At 37.8% G+C, this 20,670-nt stretch overlaps 1 protein-coding gene across 4 annotated transcripts in view; it reads right to left on the bottom strand.

Moving 5' to 3' along the window:
• The window catches only part of AKAP6 (A-kinase anchoring protein 6), a 346,755-nt gene that overhangs the window by 45,416 nt on the left and 280,669 nt on the right, over nt 1–20,670 (bottom strand). For all 4 annotated transcript variants that reach the window (XM_042444832.1, XM_042444835.1, XM_042444833.1 and 1 more), the window contains exons 10-11: nt 19,645–19,791; nt 11,723–11,947 (exon numbers count right to left, since the gene is read on the bottom strand). In XM_042444832.1, coding sequence (XP_042300766.1) covers nt 11,723–11,947; nt 19,645–19,791 — 372 coding nt within the window. The remainder of the gene's footprint in view (nt 1–11,722; nt 11,948–19,644; nt 19,792–20,670) is intronic.

Below are 20,670 nucleotides of genomic sequence, written 5' to 3'. Positions count from 1 at the left end.
TTAAAAGACTAGAGGGTGCATTTCCTTACAAAGCTGGTCAGTGTTAGATGCCAGCATGGCATATACACTCCACACTGGTTCTTCGTTTGTGTAAAGAAAGCCTCTTGATTGCATATAATGAAAATATACTGCTAACAGAATATTTATAGTTTTCTGTGAAATTTCACCCATGTTTCCAGTTCCTGCTGTGGTAAATCTTGTATTTTAAGAACTAGCTAGATGTGCTTAATAATTTTTCAAAAAAATAAGCATTTCCATTACAGACTTGCAAAGGACAACTCGTCATAAGTTATTTTTCAAAATCATCATCATTATCATTGCTGCCATGACCACTACCAGATGCCACACACTGGAAGTAAATGATGACATGTCACCTCCTAAGGAAAATACTAGGTTCTTTAAGTAATTTCAAAGTTAAAAGAAAATGTCACCTAAAATTAGGACTGCACTTAGTTGCCACTAGCGAGACCTAATCTGTACTGAAGCTAAATATTCTATATGCATGCAGTGAGGTGCAAGAAACAGCCACTGAAAAATGACATGATTAAATGGCACAACATGCAATCATTTGCTTTCAATTATATCAATGTATCTTCTTCTTTCCAAGGAGTCAGGCAGAAATATTGTTTTTTAAATGCCTCTATTAAATTGGGCACCAATAATAAAATAGATGAGAGGCCTAATAAGCTCATTTGCGTAACATACATCATACACTACAAAACTATTCTCTCCAAACAGCTTTGCTCCTACATTTGTCTCTTGATTGCCATCCATCTTGCCCATAGCGTGAGGTTTTTAAAGTCATACTGCTGCTTTCATGACCATTCATTGGAAATCCTTTGTACAACTTTCCTGATTAACCCATTTGAGGTCCTTCATGCTAATTATGGAGAGGGGACAAAGTTGGCTATAATGTCCTTGCCGTCAGATTTTATTAGGATGACAGTACAAGAAAAAAATCTCAGACTGACATTTTGTAAATACCATCTACCCATAAGTCAGAAACATAGAAGATCACTTTAAAATAGATGATTTAAAATATATGATTAAAATAGATGAATAGTTCTTTCAAAATAGTGAACTGAATTCTTCTTTTAAAAAATATATCCTTTATACTATTATCCACTAAATTGCTGCAAAGAGCCTCTCCTTGCCCAGATTCTCTACTAAGAGTGGACCATCTCACTGACAATGTTGGAAATGGCATGTGACATTTATTATTAAAAATATCCAGATCTCTAATATACTTATTTTTCTTTTCACTCAGCTTACATGGGGAAAATGCCAGTGGTATCAGACTGTTTTTTTAACACAAATTTATTTTAAGTAAGTTTTGATTGTTTAGGAATTCTGCCTGAATCATTGCTATGCAATATGAGTAATTTAGGCATTACTATTCCTTTCAAATAATGAGCTTTCAAACAGACATACAAATAAATTGGCTTTAAATGACTTCAAAACTGTTAAAATTGTTGCACTGCTAACCAATAAATATTACCTGGATTTATCCCAGCTTGAGTCCAACAGTACAATCTATGGACAGAGACTGATAATAAGTCTTAAACTTATGCTTTAAAAATGTTTTTATGTAGAAAAGCCATGATTATCCAAGCATGACATTTTTAATTTCTTGGTGCCACTTATATGTTGTGTTACATACTTTAAAAAATCTTTGTTATTTAAAGCAAAAGACTGCCATTTAGTCCATGTCCCTGTGTAATTAGTAATGCACAATATACTGCTCTTTCTAAATTAACAACGTAGTTAAAATTCTAGTTATATAAAATAATATTTAATATCAAATTATTCTTAAAGGAAATTACAATAGATTAGTGACTGCTTATATTGTTATAGAAATGCTGGCATCTATCACAGTACCTTCTTGAAATAAAAATGCAGTTTTGTCAATAATCTGTTAACAACATATCCATTATTTTAAAGATTCTGCTGTCTGAAAATTAAAGTACAGTGGGCTCTTGATTTGGTTCCAGGAATATGTCAGATATATTATTAGGTTCACCTTATTCTGGGAATAAGCCAAATATAAGAAGCTGACTGATTACTAAGGAGTTTTGTTTAAAAGAGGGATTGTCAGGAACAATAACTATCAATTCAATTCATTTAATCAGTTCTATTATATTGTCAGTAAAATTTCAAAATATGAAATAATATTAAAACAGTATAAATGCAGTACCTATAATAAACCAAATAATAACTAGTGGAGAAAGAAACAAATGCACAACAGGTACAATGGAAATCAGTTCATATTCCATGACCACATGCTGTGACCTCTCTATTAAAACCTAAATAAGGCTAAACCTGAGAACAAGAAATCTGAGTGTTTGAACAAATTGAACACACAGTACTTTTCTGAGCACATGAAGTCACTGTAGGGCTACAGCCCTACATGGCTCAGCATAGCATGGTAATTTTGCATGTGTGCTATACTAGGGTGAACCTGTCCAGAAATGGGAAAAGAAAGAGGACTGAGAGAGACAGCCTATATATTGTAGGTGGGATAAAGGCCTAAACTTCTGGTGCAGTCTGGAGGAAAATCACCCAGCTATAGCAAAAACAATATACACAGCAGAGTACAAAAACAAAAACCCACAGCTATTGGTATTGGCAGTGCACTGCCCACTCACAGACAATTGATTCATCCAAAGTTCTAGAGGCTTTTATCTTATTCTAACTGAACTATATACCACTGTGATCCCCCAAAGGTCTCAGCACTGATGGAATTTTGCATCTGGCAACAAGGATTTAGCCAGCTACTTCTCTCATCCTGCTGCTCTCTATGAGACACAGAATAGGCATACGAGAGAACATTTGTGGTTGTATAGTAACTTTGGGACGGGTTCTGGATACTGCAGAGGAAGGAGCTCCACAGCACACAGAAAGAACACACAAATATAAGGGAAATGTGTGCATGTATACTGCATCATAATTCTCATTGCCACATATGGCTGTGAGAGATGAACGGTGATAGAAAGAAAATCAATTTGTTTGAGAGTGCCGAGAATACCATGGATGGCCAAGAAGACAAACAAATTGCTTCTAGAATAGATCAGGTTGGAACTCTCCCTGGAAGTCAAAGTGACTAAACTGAGGTTGTCATACTTTGGCCACATCATGAGAAGGCATTACTCATTGGAAAAGACAATGATTTAGGAAAGGTAGAAGGCACTAGAAAGAGAGGAAGACCACATGCTAAATGATTAGACTCAATTAGGAAGACCATGGGTCTGAGCCTACAGGCTCTGTGCAGAGCAATTGAAGACAGGGATTCTTGGAGATGTCCCATCCACAGGTTTGCCATGAGTCAAGGTTGACTCTCAGGCGGTTAACAACAACAATATGTTCCTATCAGAATGTCAGCCAATGTTGGATTGAAATATTCATACAAGAAAGGGAGCAAGCAGAGGTTGACCTTTCTGCTCCCTATTCTCCCTGCCAGCCATAGAACACTTGAAAATGCTCCCTCAAGAGTTGGAGATTCAACAGAGTTGGAAGGGGATGCAACACAGAAGGCTTAAGAGAAAGGGGGAAATTGAGATAATTCAGATGGAAGTGCTGCTAATTTGTTTACACTTACTTCACCCACTGGGGGTGCCTCCACTTAATTTCCCACAATCTTCCCCCTTTTCCTCAGTCCTCTACATCAGAACAAGACCTCCTGATTGTGGATTGAACATATTTGCATGTCTATGGAGGCTTACAGAGGAAAAGAGAATGGAAAACTCAGATTTCATTTGGCCTGTTCCTCAGGGAAGTATATGCATCTAATCATGGAAACAAAACAATTCAAAACAGAAATATTACAAAATTCTGATGCATGTTTTGTAGTTTCTAAGTCCTACTTCCTGCTCTAGGCGAGCTAAGGAAAAGATAAAGTAACCTTTAGATCATCTGTAAACTATGACTACTTTCTGTATGTTCTGCACATACATACACATTTGTGAGGCTTGCATATTTCACAGATTGTGCATTTCTTGTTATAAAAATTTATAACATAGAGTTTATTGTTTCTGCATCCTGTTTTATTACCTTGTTGCTCACTCTTGATCCATTTATATTGTTTGTCTACATGGACAATTAGGCTTCAAAAATGAACCTGCTGTTATGTTTCCCAAATTGATTATTTAGTCAACAGGGTCTTACTTAAAGATATAGCCATGTTCGTCTGGAATATCAGTAGACAAAGAGATATTGTAGCACCTTTGAGATTAACAGAGAAAGATGTTAAAGCAGAAGCTTTCATAGACTTAGGCCTAAAACAGATGAGCAAAAAGCACCAGCTTTGTGCTGTTTTGGGGGTGGAGGGTGCAGATAATGCATACCCCCAAAGTGGTCAGAAGCTGTGCTGAGGGAGCACCAAGCAAGGAAAAACTGATAGAAAAAGGAGTGGTGAAAAGCTGCTCCTGCCAGCATCCCATTTGGGACCGCAGCTACAGCCCACTTCCAGAGCAGGCCATCCAGTCACTACGATCCCATGTCAATCAGGGGCCAACCAGGCTGGAGTGGCCAGAGGACACTCCAACCTGCTGGTCTGCTTCACCTCTAAGTCTACTTCCTCTGATCCATGCATCTATAGTGGTATACAATGCAAAAAAGCTGATCTACACAATCACTTTCAAACCAACCCATGATGAACTTAACCATGACAGAAGATGCTCTTGTGAAGATCTATAACATGTTTGTGGTATATACAGACAAATTAAACAGATAAATTAGGAGACACTTCAGAAGTTAAAAAAAAATACAAGTGATCTCTGTTTTGCATGTTATATCAGTGTATCCCAATTCTGTTGTTCTCTTTGGAATTAAGTAAGCATACAAGAAAGAGAACGTTCTAGTCCCATCCCTTCTATACCACTTTACTTATATGAAAAGTGATGAGTCTGAAAAGGAGAGCCTTCTATGTGCATAGTTTCCATACAGTTCTAAATCCTGCAAGGTTTTTCCGGCTAATGCAAAGAACTTCCATGTGTAGAACAGGCTCTCCCTTTCAGACTCATCACTTTTTAATGAATACAAGAGTGAGTGTAACATGATCACTTACTGGTGTGTTTACTTAAATTCTGAGAGAACAATTGAATAAGGCTTATACCAACTCTGCTTCTCTTGAAATTCTAAATCAGTGCCTTTGTTTCACCTGGAATGAATGAATGAATGAATGAATCCATATTATTCTTCTTACTAGAACCAAGACAATTAAAAGTCTAACACTACTGTGTAAATGTAAACATTGAAAAACCACATCACTTTCTGAAGTAAAAGTTTGTATCATTATTCTATGTATACCTCTATTAGAATATAATATTAAAAGTTCTATTATGAAATTATGATTTGCATAAAATAATGAACACAAAAGATGTTGTATTTTTACCTATGTAAAAAGTGAAACTGAAACCACAACGAGTTTATCTACACACGTTCTTGAACATTTTCTAAGCACTTTCTCTGAAATGCATGTATTGTATATTTCAGATTGGTATATACATTTTTCCAAGAGGCAAATAGAAATTTGAAAATTAACCTCCTGTGGATTTTAAATTTAATGAGACAAAGATAGCTTGAACTTTTTTTTTTTATTATCAAAAACTCTATTTTAAAAGGTGGTTTTACCATGGCTACACTGTAATAATTTTCTATATTTTGATAAAACCTATCTTAAAAAAATAAGTAATACCTGAAATGTGATATGCACGTTGGGTCTTGCTTATTCAAAATGTTTGGGACCAGAAATGTTTTGGATTTGGGCTTTAAAAAAAAATGGAATCCATGCATTTTAATATTTGTGCGTACCTTGTAGATAGGTCTAAACACAATATTAATTTATATTTCATGAAACAAAGTTGTTTCATGAAACAAAACAAAGCCATCACTAAGCCACCCATCAAAAACATTTTGGTTTTTTAAAAAAATATTTTGGTTTTTAGAATTCTGGATAAGGGAACCTGTACCTGTAATTGTTAAACAGCTGTATAGCAGAACGAATGGTTGAGGGCACTGTTCAACAACTTGTTTTGCTACTTTGAGAAGAGAAGCAGTGGCCAAAAAACCCCATCCAATACCTGTAGCCAAGTAATAAATAGCCACTTGCACACATGCCTTAAAGAGTGTGGCCACTAGAAAGTATGGTCTTTAGAGAGCCTATTTGTCATTAGACAGGAGAAGGATGAATGGAAAGATAGGAGATCTCCTGGGGGGGAAAATGTGTAGGTCTATATAAGCCTACCTACTATCACCCACTAGTGATAGGGCTGCCTTTATCATTAAGCAGACTGCGGTGGTTGCCCCAGATAGCAAAAGCTTAGAACAATCTTCTGAATGTTTCCCCTGAACTTTCTAGCAGTTCCTCCGTGTTGAAAGACAGACAGAGATTTGGATGCTACGCAATTTGTCCTAGGCCCTCTAAACGAGGCTGCCATCTCAAAATATCACATGGCAAATGCTCTAAAAAGTTTCAGCAGCCAGTGAAGATTATCACACGGAGGAGTCAAGCGTCTTCCTCCCGTGATTGAATCGTCATTAAATCCTGTCAATAGCATGATCACGGGGAAGATTATTGCACCCTCATGTGCTTCTCCCATTTTTGTCCCGTTTGTAAAGAGTAATGGAGGCGTCATCCCCGATCATACTATTAACAGGTTATAATGGCAATTTAAATCACGAGAGGAGGACACTTGTTTCCCATGTGATAAAGTATGCTAACCTCCTCCAAGGTTTCAAGTAGGGGTTTTTAATTTTCTAGTTGGAGATGCTAAAATTAAACTATGGTCCTACATTGCATACATGTGCTCCACTACTGAGCTATGGCCCTTCTCATAGCAAAAGTGTTCCTTTTTAAAACTATGGTTGGAAGACTGCAAGCCACAACTTTGAAAGAAAAATCCACCCACTTCACATATTGTATAGATTTGTTTAGCACAGGATATTAAGGTACATAAGAATGACCTTCTCTTATCAGGCAAATAGTCTATTTGTTTTGAACAGCAGCCAAGTATATGCTGCAGGAAATTCAAGCTGGCTTTTGAAATACTTCTTTAAAAATAAATAAATAAATAAATAAATAAATAAATAAATAAATAAATTGGGCATCCCTATACATTGTGGCAATGAATTTCATAGAATATATCCCTTGTCAATGCAGGAGAACACGCAGCAAGATGAAAGCCAGTGTGCCAAATACCTTTAGGGAATGCCCCCAGATACAAAAATACTCAGAAAATTGCTACTGTATAGGGAAGAAGCATTTCACTGAAAGTAGTACATCAGTGGTTTAATACATCTAATACCATCTATATTTACATTTTTTCCCATATTTTTCTTCAAAAACATTTTAAGGCCATCAGTGGATGGTACAGCAGCAAATGGCTGAAGCTCTGATGCTGTGGGACTCCTTGCCAAAGCCATTGGCAAAAGGACACAGCTTTTTTTTAAGTATGTTTTTAGAAAATGACAAAGGCAGTGAGAAAAAGTGTACAAAGCCCCCACAATACAGAATGGTAAACCCTTTCCTCCTCCCTTTCCTCAAACTAACTCAACCCTTTCTTTCTTTCTTTCTTTCTCTCTCTCTCTCCTTTTCTTTCCCTGCCTGCTGCTTTTCTTTCATTTTGCTTTTTTGTTTTTTTTAGTATTTTGTCCAAAATTGCCAAGTTGCCAAACCAAAATCAAACAACCCCCCCCCCCAAACACAAAAAATGCAAAATGAACCCAAATCGAGTTAGTGCCAAGAGACAAGAACTACCAAAGGGAAATAAAAGATTTGCTGTGGGGAAGCAAAAAACATGAGAAGGCCAACAAATAATGTAGGTGAACAGTTTCCTTGTCTATCAACTGACAATAGACAGCTAGACCATAGCAAGAAGTATCTAAAACAACAGTTAAGCAGGAAAGATAGACTGGGAGGCAAGGAAAATGCCAGGCAGGACCCAGACTGGGTCCCAATATATAAGCCAGGAGAGTAAGAAAGGGGGAAAGTAACTTCTCAGATCTGTCGTAGTCCCTGATTTCAAGCCAACTGACACAGATATATGACCAGTGAGATGCATATGGATATAGTATAGCTAGACGAGGGGTCCATTCACATTATGCAATTTTAGCATTATCTTTCACTTTAACTGCCATGGCAACATCCCTGGAATTTGTAGTTCAGGGAGGGGATTTTAGAATTCTCAGACTGAGAGCTCTAGGGCCCCCTCAAACTACAAACTTCTATAGTGTGAATGAGGGCCCCAAAGCTTGGGAAAATTACTTTGTTGAATACTGTACTGTGTCCCAGTGTAACAATGATTTATGATTGGAGGCTTCTTAAAGTTCACCAAAAAGGAAGCTTTCCGAACTCTGAGCCAGACAGTGGTGTTCAACCAGTATACCTTGCCAAAGTGTGGAGTCCAATGTCCAGACTGAAAAAGAAATGAAATAAATACAACACAATCTACTTTCTTTCAAAATGATCCATTACTGAGTGTGCCCCCAAAAGCAGATCCATGTAGCTTGAAAGAGAAGGACTTCATTTAAAGAAGATAATTATACAGATGTGACAGAGATATAAACAAACTCCACCTCAATCACCATCTTTAGTGGTTGCATTAGAGCTTACAAAATCCAATTGCTTACTGACTAAAAGGTCACTCCATGTTGCAATGTTAGCTACTGTACAGTAAGCATCATTCTATTTTGTGAAAGAGGCATCTCTACAAATACGGAGGGAGGGCAACACTGGCCTTTTAAAAGTTGTTGGCATGCAACTTCTAGCTTCTCTCAGTGGCCCTGATGGCTTTGGCTGATTGCAGTCGCAGGCCAACACACACTCCCTACCTTAGTATATGGACTTTCTTAGGGCATTGGCTTGTTCATGACCCAATAATAAGTATAGAAAGAATATTAGAAAACATTTGACACATGGTTGAAAAATATGTTTCTCAAGTGTCAGAAAACCCTGAGAAAGAGAAACATGAGCTAAGGCTAATCTTCGCACTTTGGGAATTATTCTCCACAAAGTACTGTGACATGACCTCTATTCTAAGCCTAGAAGTACCCTAGTCAATGACACCTGTTCAGCCTCCACCTTTTAAACACTTTCCTTAAATGTATAAGTGCTAGCATCCCAAGTGTCTTCCTCCTAAAAAATTAATATCTTAGATAGCATGTTTGTCTGTACTTATATGGTTTAGAATTCACTCAGGCACAAGCTTCTGCTATAACACAGAAACAATGACTTTACTGAATAACATTTAGCAAAAATGTAGCTTAGGTAGAATACTGTACTTCAAATGTGTTATGGTTACATTAATATAACAGTTGCATGCCTTTCTCAGTTTCCTCAATACAATCTCCAGTACACTTTCACTCCCAGTCAGTATCCTTCTCTGACCATATTGAGAGCCCTTGACTCTGTCTCCAGTTTCTCCACTGACTTGTCGGAATACTTCTCTTTCTCTAGACCCCCTATCTGACCCTCTCCCTAGAACTCTCACTCATGAACGGTGCCCCTCACCACCACCACACACATCCTCAGAGGCTTAGCAGCATCTATTCCCTGTGGTTGTATTCCCAGGGTCCCCTGTACGTTCCCTGAGGACTGTCCCTGCTGTTCTTCCTCATGATCCCTGATAAAGGAGAATGCTTCAAATCAATTCTGTAGCTGCAACGTCACAGAACGATCCCTGGTTTCCTACTTCTGTGGGTCCCACACCACCAACTATCTACTTCCTGTGTATGTGAACTGACCTCCTTTCCAGAAATACCCTCTGTGTGTTCCCCATCCTGGACCATCCATTCCATTCTGTCCAGGAAAACCTCTTGCTCCCTAATACACTGAAGTGTACATGGACAGGCCTCCAGCTGCTGGACCCTCTCTTCCAACAGGGCTACCAACTTGCACTTGGTGCAGGTGAAGTTAACCACATTCATAGGCAAGAACATGAACATAGCACACCTGTTGCAGGTGACTGTGACAGCTCCTTCACTGTCCATATTCAGCAGTCTTAAGTAGGCACTGAAACAGGACTCTGGGCTTCCCCCTCAAAAACTCCACCATTAAAACATCCTCTTAAAACACTACTGTTGGCCTTGCCTGTTCAAAAAGGTCTGTCACTAAGTTCAAGAGACTGGAGCTATAGCTATAGCAGGTAAGTCTCTGACTACTTTCACTGAGCAAAAGCCCCCCACAAGCCCCTTAAAGAAAAAACAGTTAAAAAGTAAGGGAGAACGCCTCAAACCCAGCTCCCAGCTCCCCTTCTGCTCTGTGCTCTGAGTCTTCCTTGACTGTGAAGCTTTGCACTTGCTTCTGACAGCAGTTGTAAAGAACTAGGCTGCTAGCCCCCAGTGATTCACAGAAGTCCCAAGCCCCAATAACAAACACACTCACTCAAGTTTGACAAAACTCGCCCAATCAAAGTTGGCCTCCTAGAAAAAGCTCTCCTTCTGCTCCCTGTGCAGGGACTGAACTTGAAAGCTTCTGGCAGCAATTGCAAAGAGCTAGGCTGCTGGCTCTGCCCCTAGTGACTCACAGAAGCCCCACCTCCTCAGGAACAAACACACTCACCCAAGTTGCTCAGCTTCCTCTTTACAATCTCCAATACACTTTCTCTCCCAGTCAGTATCCTTCTCTGACCTTATTGAGACCCTTTGTGTCTCTCTCTCTCTAGTTTCTCTACTGGCTTGTCAGAATACCTCTCTGACTTTCTCTAGGCCCAGTCAGATTCCCTATCTGATCCTCTCCCTAGATCTCTCACTCAAGATACTCCCCTGAACGCAAACCTTCTCTCAACTCAATTCCTTTGAACTCCTTTTAGCTTTATTAAACTCGAGTTACTCACTCCTGCCTTTTATATCTATTCCTTTCCCTGTAGTCCCTCCCTCACAGTCAGCCCAAACCATAATAGGCTGTCAGGAAACCAAGTCTGCCCAGTGATTCTGTCACAAATACATAAAAGGTTTTCTGCACAACTCTTGTACAAATTTGATACAGAGTAAGTCCCCAGCTATAGCATTTTCTGGCAGAAAACATCACTTTCAGGACAGAAATTAATATTTCTATATAGCAATACTGATTTTTGCACAGAAAAGGGTGTTTTTTGTGCAAAAAACTCCAAACATACAGTATGCACATTTTGCACATAAGTCCTGAATAGCAAATAATGTTTGAACACTGCACAGTTTTGGAGACATTTTCACAGTGTGAAGAAAATTGCTAAACTTACTTGATTCAAAATGAAATTAGTGAAGAATTACATCCTTACTCGATGAAAGGCGGGAATTGGATTACAGTGCAAGAGCGAAGATGTTTCCATAATTCAAAGTGCAGGGATCAGTTATATTCATTTTCCCACTCCATTTATTTATGCTAAACTTATGCAAAAGGAATGTATGACTTTAAGTGCTAAAATCACACAATAAGTCTTTGTTAAGCTGAATGCAAAATATACAGAATTAAGTACAGAACGCAAGAAAACAGTTATAAGGAGACAAGACGGGAGGCTGAATTATTTTGTTCCTTGTAAATGCATATGTACAAAAAGATTTATCCTTAATATTAAATTCTACTATTGAAAAAGCAATCTGCTCTGTACAAACTGGGGAGGAAGTTATGTGTGTATGATTGAATATGCAAGTACATGCAAGTATGCTCTTCAGTTTATTTTATTCCAGAAAGCAACTCACCTTGTATCAGTGCTGCATGTATATGTGTGTGAGGTTTTTTTTTTATTACCTTAAAGTATTGCAGTTGTTTCTCAGCATTCATTGTTCCTTCACTTTCTTGCCTCAGACAGGAATTGAAGATAAAAAGCTCCGTATCTCTCAGCCACCCTTTCAGCTCTTTGATCCTGACCTCCAGCTGCCTTACCAGGCTGCCGCTTTCAGGCGAAAGCAGGTCACGTGGACCTAACCCACTGTGCCCTACCATTGTGTCTTGGATCTTCTCTCCCAGGGTTTTCTAATGGAAAAGAGAAAGAAACCATGGATTAATCTCATGTTTGAAAAGATGTGCATCTGATAGCTGACCAGCAGTATCTTTATCTAGACATTGCCAATAGTCATTTTAATTCCTTCTTTCTGTCATTTACAGTGCTGTCCTATGCATGTATCCAAACACCTAAGCCCCACTGAGTTCTATGGGGTAAGCAGATATAAGTCTGCAGCTGTAATGCATAGATACAGTAACAACTTACCAAAGTAACATACATCTATAGCTACTTGGTAGTAGAGTTGTCTGAGTTTACATAGATATACTGTCCCAAGGTCAGAATGCCCACCCAATAATTTTGACCATATGAAAGAGAGAGGTTTTAAGAAGAGATTTACAACATACCAAGTACAAGTGTGTGATCACCAAAATGGACATCTCAACCCAGGTTCCATTGTCTTAACAATCAGGGTCATCAAAACTTTGTTTTGGATCCAAATACATCCAAATAGAACTATGTTTGAGGAACATCCTGTTCTCTCCTTCTTATTAGATCCCTCTGCTTATTCCAACAAGCTACTCCTGATGGCTGAGAGACCCTCTGAAATAGTGTGGGAGGTAATATAGGTGACAGCAGCACTTCAGGATAACTGGCAAAACTGGGATGTATGATCATCTAAATGACCAAAAGTGCCTTCTGCTTATGGAAGACTACTTTGCTTCTCAGTTTTTGTTTTGTTAACATCAGATGTTGGCAAGACACATGTGATGGTATAATGATAAGAATTTGTCACCTGGTTCAACATTTAATAACAGATTTGCTGGGATACTAGTGAAATTTTAGCTAGAGTTTTAAAATGAGAGGGAAAAAAGAATCTACCATTAATATATTGAAAACAACTGAATTTTAAGATGATTTTAAGATAATTTTAAGAGATTTTAAGAGATGTGCAATGTACATTTTTCCCCTTCTGGGTAAAGATTCAAGATACACTTAGAGGCAACAGATTGAAATTAATAGGGATTTCAGCTGGTATATTCTAGGCATGCATAAACCGGAGTCTCATTGCAAAAATTTAACATCCATGATTTAGGTTCTCTGTTTATTTAGAATAGTATTGTAAATGTTTAAAATGTTACAGCTTCTGTATCTGCATTCTGAAAAGTCACAATAGTGTATTTGTATATATTTATACATTTAATAGTGACTGAACTTTTTTTTTTTAAATAACAACCATGTGCATATCTAAGAAAGTAATTATGGTCAGACAAGTAAGATGGGGGCCCTGGAACCAAACACCAGCGGATAACAAGGACCCACTGTATTGCTTGATAAGGCTGGCAAGTCAAGTCCTGAGATTTAAGGGCCAAAACCTAAGGTCAAGGAACAATTCCTTGTGATATCACAAGAAGCAAACCATGGTGATGCAATTAAGCGGGATACATTAAGCATCGACAACAGATGCACACAATATGCCATTTAAAACAAAAATACCATGTTTAACAAATGAAGAAAAAGATACATAGCAGGCAATAGCAATTTCTATACCACTTACCAGTGCACTTAAGTACTCCCTAAGAGTTTACAATGTGTAGGTTAATAGCCTCCAACAAGATGGGTACTCATTTTAGCAACCTCAGAAGGATGCCAGACTAAGCCAATTCTGAGACCCTAGCAGGTACTGAACTCACAAACAAGGTAGCTAGTAGTTTGTGACTGAGTGGCTGCAGTACAGGCATTTAACCACTGCACCACCAGGGCTCACAAACTTCCAAGGCAATGCTCTAACCTTGTTATTTTCCCCACTCACCGTGGGGGTTGGAAACAAGAAGCCAGGGCCTGAAATCTGCTAACCCAACACATGGAACTTGCTGGACTTGCTAGTGCCCTCTTTGGAAGCACATTCTGACTGTCTGACTCTGATATTACCGTGACTTAGGCTTCAAAGACCTACTTGCAATTATCAGTCCAAACTACAGCAGTCCCACTAAATCAATGGGAACTGGATAAGTCAACAGGGCACTTGCCAGTGGTGAAGCCACCATTGGGTACCATGTAAGATTTGTTAACACACAGCTTAATCCTTAGGCTGCATATTTAGAAACCAATCAGTGGTAGTAAAACCCAACTGAAAATCAAAATTAAAGATTTGTTGTGATGATTCTCAGAACCTTTTTTCTTCTTATGTGCAGTTTTAGACACATGCATTTATTACAGAAACTTAGGAAGTGAAATTGTAGACCATCAGAGTAAACCATGCATCAGAAGTAACCAATGGTTGTTTTAAAATTATTTTATTTAAAATATAACAACTATGGCATGGCAGTGAGGCCATAGAAGAATCATTACCGTGGTATAAGCAAAACAGACTTGGGTATATTTTTAAATTTATTTTTATATTGTTGTTATGTGGTCATGTCTGTTCATTTGATTATCATGTGCTCAAACTGAAGATTTCACAGAACTTCAAAAAGCCACCTTTTTGGACTACAGTTCAAAAAATGCCCCTGGGCAGCATAGTCACTGGCCTTGCTGGTTAGAAGATTCCAGAAGCTTCGAGAAAAGCAACTTTTCCAGGTTCTATGGATTTGCAATCTCTTTGGCAGTTGTATTCAGCTGGATTTGGGCTAGTTTAGGTAAGAACCAAAAATACAATTTATAAAAACTCCATTCTGCTTTGTTTTTATTTTTCCCTAGAGAAACAAAGGATATGATCAGGGCCGTGACAGCAAGTGTTTAGAAACTGGACCAATGTCCATTAAGGATGATGAAAGCTAAGTTCCAGAAGCTGGTCCTTTATAGGCTGTACTAATCAATGAATCCTTAAAGGAGGGCAGGGTTTGGATAACCCATCCAAGTCAGTAGGATTACTTTAGATGAAGTGTTTTGAGAATTTACAGTCGAAGGGTAAGCTTTGAAACACACAATGAATTAAATCAACAGATACTCATCTATTCTAAAGCACTGTGCAAATAATGTGTTTTGGGAGATCATTACAGAAAAACAACACATATTCTTGGCAACACCCTTCCATTTTGATGGCCCAAATATTGATAATTTGAAGGCTCTCAGTGGAATTCAGCTTTAGCTATTGTTTTTATGCTGTAACAAAAGTAGCAGCAGGAGGTGAAATCAATGCCCTTGGAGGCTAGGGTCACAAAAAAGAATTTATTGCCACTTTTTTGTTCTGGAACAGTTTGCAATCATAAATTCTTCATAAACAGAATACTTCAGAGAATGGTCCGTCTTCATAAATATACGACAGAGGACATCAATTTCATTTAATTCACAATTTGTGTCAGCACAGCAGATGCCAATGCCTGCCTTGATAGGGTTGTTTAATATGCAATTGAGACTGAGTAATATTCAGCACAGGGGACAAAATTTCACAGATTAAACTGTACGCACCACTGACATTTCATTCTAATGTATTTCCATTCCACACTGTTCACCTTAGATGAAAGTAATATTAAAAACCATATCTCTCTATTTTACTATTGTTAGAAGTTAAAATCCTTGTCTTTAATTTTTTTTCATGCCAATTAAAATGTAATCATGCCAATTAAAACAGTATGCCTAGTGTTGTTAGTTTCCGCAGTTTTTCCTATTAAATTAAAAAAACCTCAATCAAAAACTGCTTATTATACATGAAATTTCATTTAAGAGGAAAAAGCAACTTTTTTGTAAATGCAGAAATTAATTTGAAAAAGTGATATAAAACTGCATCTTGATCTTAGCATGCAAGAAAGAAAGAATCTTTAAAATCCATTTTAAAGGCAGTGTAGTGTTTTGTTTATATTTTAAAATCTGATTATTTTAATGAAGAAAAGTTGATTAGTTGTTCATCTGATTGATCATATAACTTATCAAGGGTAACCAGAGGTTAAGCCTGCGCTTGTGATTAAATTGATGAAACTCTTACGTAGAGATTTTTAAAATGTGCACAGTTAGTTCCATATGCTCAAGAAGCATTTCAGTTTGAGCTTCTGAAGAAGTCACATCTCAGTGTCACAGCTTGTTAATAAATTATCTTTTAGGGCTTCAAAGTCCCAACTCTCTATGGCTGTACTGGCCAAGGGTAATCTAGGAATTGCTAGTCCAAAAAAGTAAATTTCCCAAGCTCTGCCCATTCCTCTGTCATAGGGCCAACCTTAGGTATAAGTTTGGTATCAAGAAGAAGTTAGTGCTGGGATCAGCTGGATAGCTCTGTGTTTGTAGATCACATTGACTGAAGTGAGCCAGGTTTGGGAGAAAAATTATTGATATCCTCATATAGATTAGATCTATTGAATCAATTCTTGAAGAAAGAATTAATGTCTCTACTATAGTTAGGATTACAAATATGAGTCAGATCCCTGAGTCTTTCAAAATCCAACAGTTTGTTTGGGCACTAACTGCTAAAATAAACCTCCGCACACATAAAAATAGACTTCCACTATTAATACTACCATATGCTCCTTTTCCAGTTCCCAGTATGATGTTGTTTGTTTGGATCAGATGTGGGAATTGTGTCGTGTAAGGATTGGATGCAAAACTTTGGGAGGTCCTTCAGACCATCCCACCAGCCACCAAATTCCCTGTGTTCCCCCTTAAGTACCTTATTTTGTTCTAAAAATGTTTTTCAGTGGAAAAAAGTGCTGAAGTGTTTTTAAAAGTATTTGCAATGCTGTTTCAGGCACCCCTCCCCCCAAGCATCAAGGTGTCATGGCCAGCCAAGATCAGCTCTCGGAAGATGAGGAGGAGGACGAGCCTCCTCCAGAGCAAGAGCTAATTGAGGCTACACCAGGTGGTAATCCTGCTCTGCCAGGTCCCAGCTGTGCTCTCCCAGCCCCAGAGGAGGAGGCCCAACCAGGTCCTAGTACTAGTGAGAGGCCTCCTGTGGTGCAACAACCTAGTGGTGACTCTGGGGAGGAAGCTTGCCTGGATGTGCCTACTTACAAACAGAGAAGGGCTGAGAGTGCTTGCAGGTGCAGATCCAAGAGGATTGCAGAGAGGCAATTAGCCAACCAGCCTCAGGTGGCACGGGGGAGAGTTTCCCTTACTTAAGCTGTAGAGAGGCCTCCACTCAGTGTCAGAGTTTATTACATGATCCCTTTGTGTGATTGCTGCTGGCACTGGCTCCTTGTTGCTTTGACCTCAGACTGGACCCTTGTTATCTTCTGGCTGCTTTGACCTTGGACTGCTTTGACTACTCTGATTCCCGGTATCCTGACTTCGGCTTGGCTTCTCGGACTGCTCTCACGCTTACTCCTTGCAAGGTCCTGCTTCCACTTGCTAGGCAAAGCCATTCTTATCAGTGTGTGTCTGTGTGTGCTGGCCACAGTCCAGGACACAAGGTCTCTTTTCTAAAAGGCCTCAAAGCTCAGTGAGAATGATGTGATGTCACTTCTGGTTGAAAAAATGGTTACTGCAGCAATACAATGGAGCTCAAGCAGAGGTTAGAGTAGTCCTACCCCATTTTGGTCAGTAGGAAAGTTAATCAGTTACAGCCTATTTGGAATGGAATTTCACCAGTAGAAGCTGGTGGATTTCATTTTAGTGGGGTTATGAATCTTTTCGGGGTTTTAGTCTGACTGTAAAAGGAGCTAACAAAAGTGCTAAACACTATCATACAATAGAGCACCTTGGACAGTTCTTTTAGGGTTCTTGTACACCTTAGATAGCTAACCTACTTTTATTTTTTAAAACATTAGAAAAATAATCAGCCTGGACGCTTACTGAGAGCAGCAGCAACAACTGCTAATACTAATGCTAAAATATGGGGGGGAATCATTACTGTTACTTAAATACACTCAAAGTAATGTGCTACAAGTAATGTAGTTACTTGCAACTCATTTCCAAGCTCTGGACCTTCTGAGTTGCAATACCAAAATGGTAAAACTCCACCTGGAATGAGTCCCCCTTGATGCCTTCACTACTGACCTTCAGATGCTTAGTGAAGACCCTATTCTTTATACCACTTTTATTTCAGGTCCCAGGTGTATAAATAAAATAAATAAGCTTTCAGTGTTTGTTAGATGTCTCTCTCCTAATTTTGCTGAGATTGCTGGCTTTTGATTCTGCTTTTGTTCCTGTTTGTTCTGAGGTTCTGTTCTTTTCAGCATATCATTAATGTACTTATTTTTTCTTTGTTATATTTGTGGGATTTTGTTATATTTTTATTGCTTTTTTTACGCTACTTAGTGTGCTCTTTTAAAATCCAATGTAATTTTAACTTATAACAAAATATAATAAAATTAATGTTTCTTTGGACCTAAACACACTGCAGAAATAATCCAGTTTGAGACTGCTTTAACTGCTCTGGTTCTGTGCTAGGGAATCCTGGTAATTGTAATTAGGTCACCAGAGCTCTCTGACAGAGAAGGCTAAATATCTCACAAAATTACAGTTTCCAGAATTCCCTAACATTGAGCCAGGACTGTTAAAGTGGTCTCGAACTGGATTATTTCTGTAGTGTGTTTTGGACATTTATTGCAGATTGATTTTAATGTATAATCTAGGAATAAAGATGAGCAATATTGAAATAATACTTTAAAATTCCATTTATTTACACTACCCAGTTAAACAACTCCATGTGTTTGCAGAAAAAAATATCTTGATTTTTAAAAAATGCATTTTTTAAAATTTAGAAAACTATTCAATTTACAGGAAAAGCAGGTTAAAAAGGAAAGTTTTGCACACACTGTTATTTTTAGTGAACTTATTCTTTACATTTTTAAAGAATCCATAGAATTCTTAAAATTCCCATCACAACATTCATCTTCAGCATTATTTAGTCTCCCCATTCAGGCGAGTGAAATGGCACAGCAAGCAGACTTATTCTTTGTAAGACTTTCTGTTAAATGGGTATACAAATATATCGTCTCTGTTATTTTTTTTAAAAAAATTTAAATTATATTTTAAATAGTTTTGTAAACATAATCCACCTTTTGATTTTGATCATGAATAATTAAAAAATAAATAAATAATAAAAGTGCTCTCATCACCTAATGTGCCTTACAGCAGTCAGCAATCATGCTTCCTGCATCATGCATTATTGGTGTCTGGGTAAAAGAATAACTATATTGCATTTTCTGCCAGGTTTTTGTATCTCATGTTTGGCTGAGACTGAACCATTATAGCATGAAATGAATTATATGAAACCTTTCTTTTCTTTCTTTTTCTGCTTTTGTCAAAGACAAGCTGAATATTGCAGCATGAAACATCTTCTGACTGCATCCTCCGACTTAAGACTTAGATTTATATAAAATTTGCATATTTGTTTTTTGAGCCATCAGTGTGACCTGAAATATGTAGTGACATCCCCACTTTTCATCTTAAGGGTATAGTAAATAGTTAAAGAGTAGATGTCTCTAACATGTACCTTCAGAATAAATTCTATTAACATTCACTCAAGCATGACAGTCAGTGTATATCAGATATACTGTATTATAGTTGACTTGGTGCAAACCCATAATACATGGCATATTTTACTTAGATTTTTTCCTGTATTAAAGAATCAAAATTATTAAAGTCAGACAAGAGACAAGTAGGGGATGAAAAAAATCAACAGACAAGGAAAATACTATGTTCCCCCCTGTAATAGCATGAGTAGCTTGTTTGAAATGTGTGTAAGTGAATTGAATGAAAGAGATATTTGTGCTTCAAATTAGAAATCAGACAGACAGAATACTTTAAGCCACAAAAAGGACACACAACTCACAAACAGTAATAAAAATGCAAATACCCCAAGCAGTTCCCATTTTTCATTAATTGAATCCACTTTTTCAAGGAGATCATCGGGCAGTGACACACCGCTTCTCTTCAAAGCTTCAACTTTACTCAGCAGTTCCATCTTTTTGGGGTGTCTGATTGACATTTCAACACTGTACCTCTAAAATGGAAAACAAATGGGTTAGGTGTAAGAAGAGAAAACGTTTTTTAATGAATGAATGAATGAATAATCTTAGAAAGCTAGATGTTTAAATATGATGGCAATCTCCACTGTTAATATTTTATGTTTGTGTAGCTCTTAAGTCATCTTTAACATTAGACTTACAAAATGTAAGTTATTGACAGACGTGTCACTATTGACAGGCTAGGCACTTTGACAACATCTGCAAATCCATTATTTTGTTTTTTCACATTTGAGTGGTTCTGGAGAGAGAATGGTGACCAGTCATTTACACTGCAGAAAGAAAATGGATACATGGAAAGGCACTTTAAGGGTAGAGTCTAATGTTCCCTTATGATCCCAGTTTCTTAGAGAAAGCAAATGTTCTTCCAGTCTTTCCCAACTTCAACGTATCTATTTGGATCCAAAGATAAATTTTAGGCACAAATAAGAATTTAGCTATGCCTAGGTTTTTTTTTATAATTACAGTAGTTTACTTTGATTGCCACTTAGATTAATAGAAGTTACAGAGTTGAAAGAGACCACAAGGACCTTTTAATCCAACCCTCTGTCAAGCAGGAATAAACAATAAAGCACCCCAAACAGATTACCAACCATGCTTTGTTTAAAAACTTCCAAAGAAGGGCACTCCACCACGCTCAAAGGCAGCATATTCCACTGTTGAACAGCTCTTACCATCAGGATATTCTTCCTTATTTTTAGGTGCCATCTTTTTTCCTTTGCTTTCAATCCAGTGCTCTGGAGCAGCAGAAAGCAAGATTGTTCCTTCCTCAATATGAAATCCCTTCCAATATTTAAACATGGCTATCATGTTACCTCTAAATCTTATCTTTACCAGGCTAAACATACCCAGTTTCC

This window comes from Sceloporus undulatus, chromosome 1, assembly GCF_019175285.1.
Source record: "Sceloporus undulatus isolate JIND9_A2432 ecotype Alabama chromosome 1, SceUnd_v1.1, whole genome shotgun sequence".
In the NCBI taxonomy this organism is placed as follows: domain Eukaryota; kingdom Metazoa; phylum Chordata; class Lepidosauria; order Squamata; family Phrynosomatidae; genus Sceloporus; species Sceloporus undulatus.
This window is presented reverse-complemented; position numbering and strand designations above follow the sequence as displayed.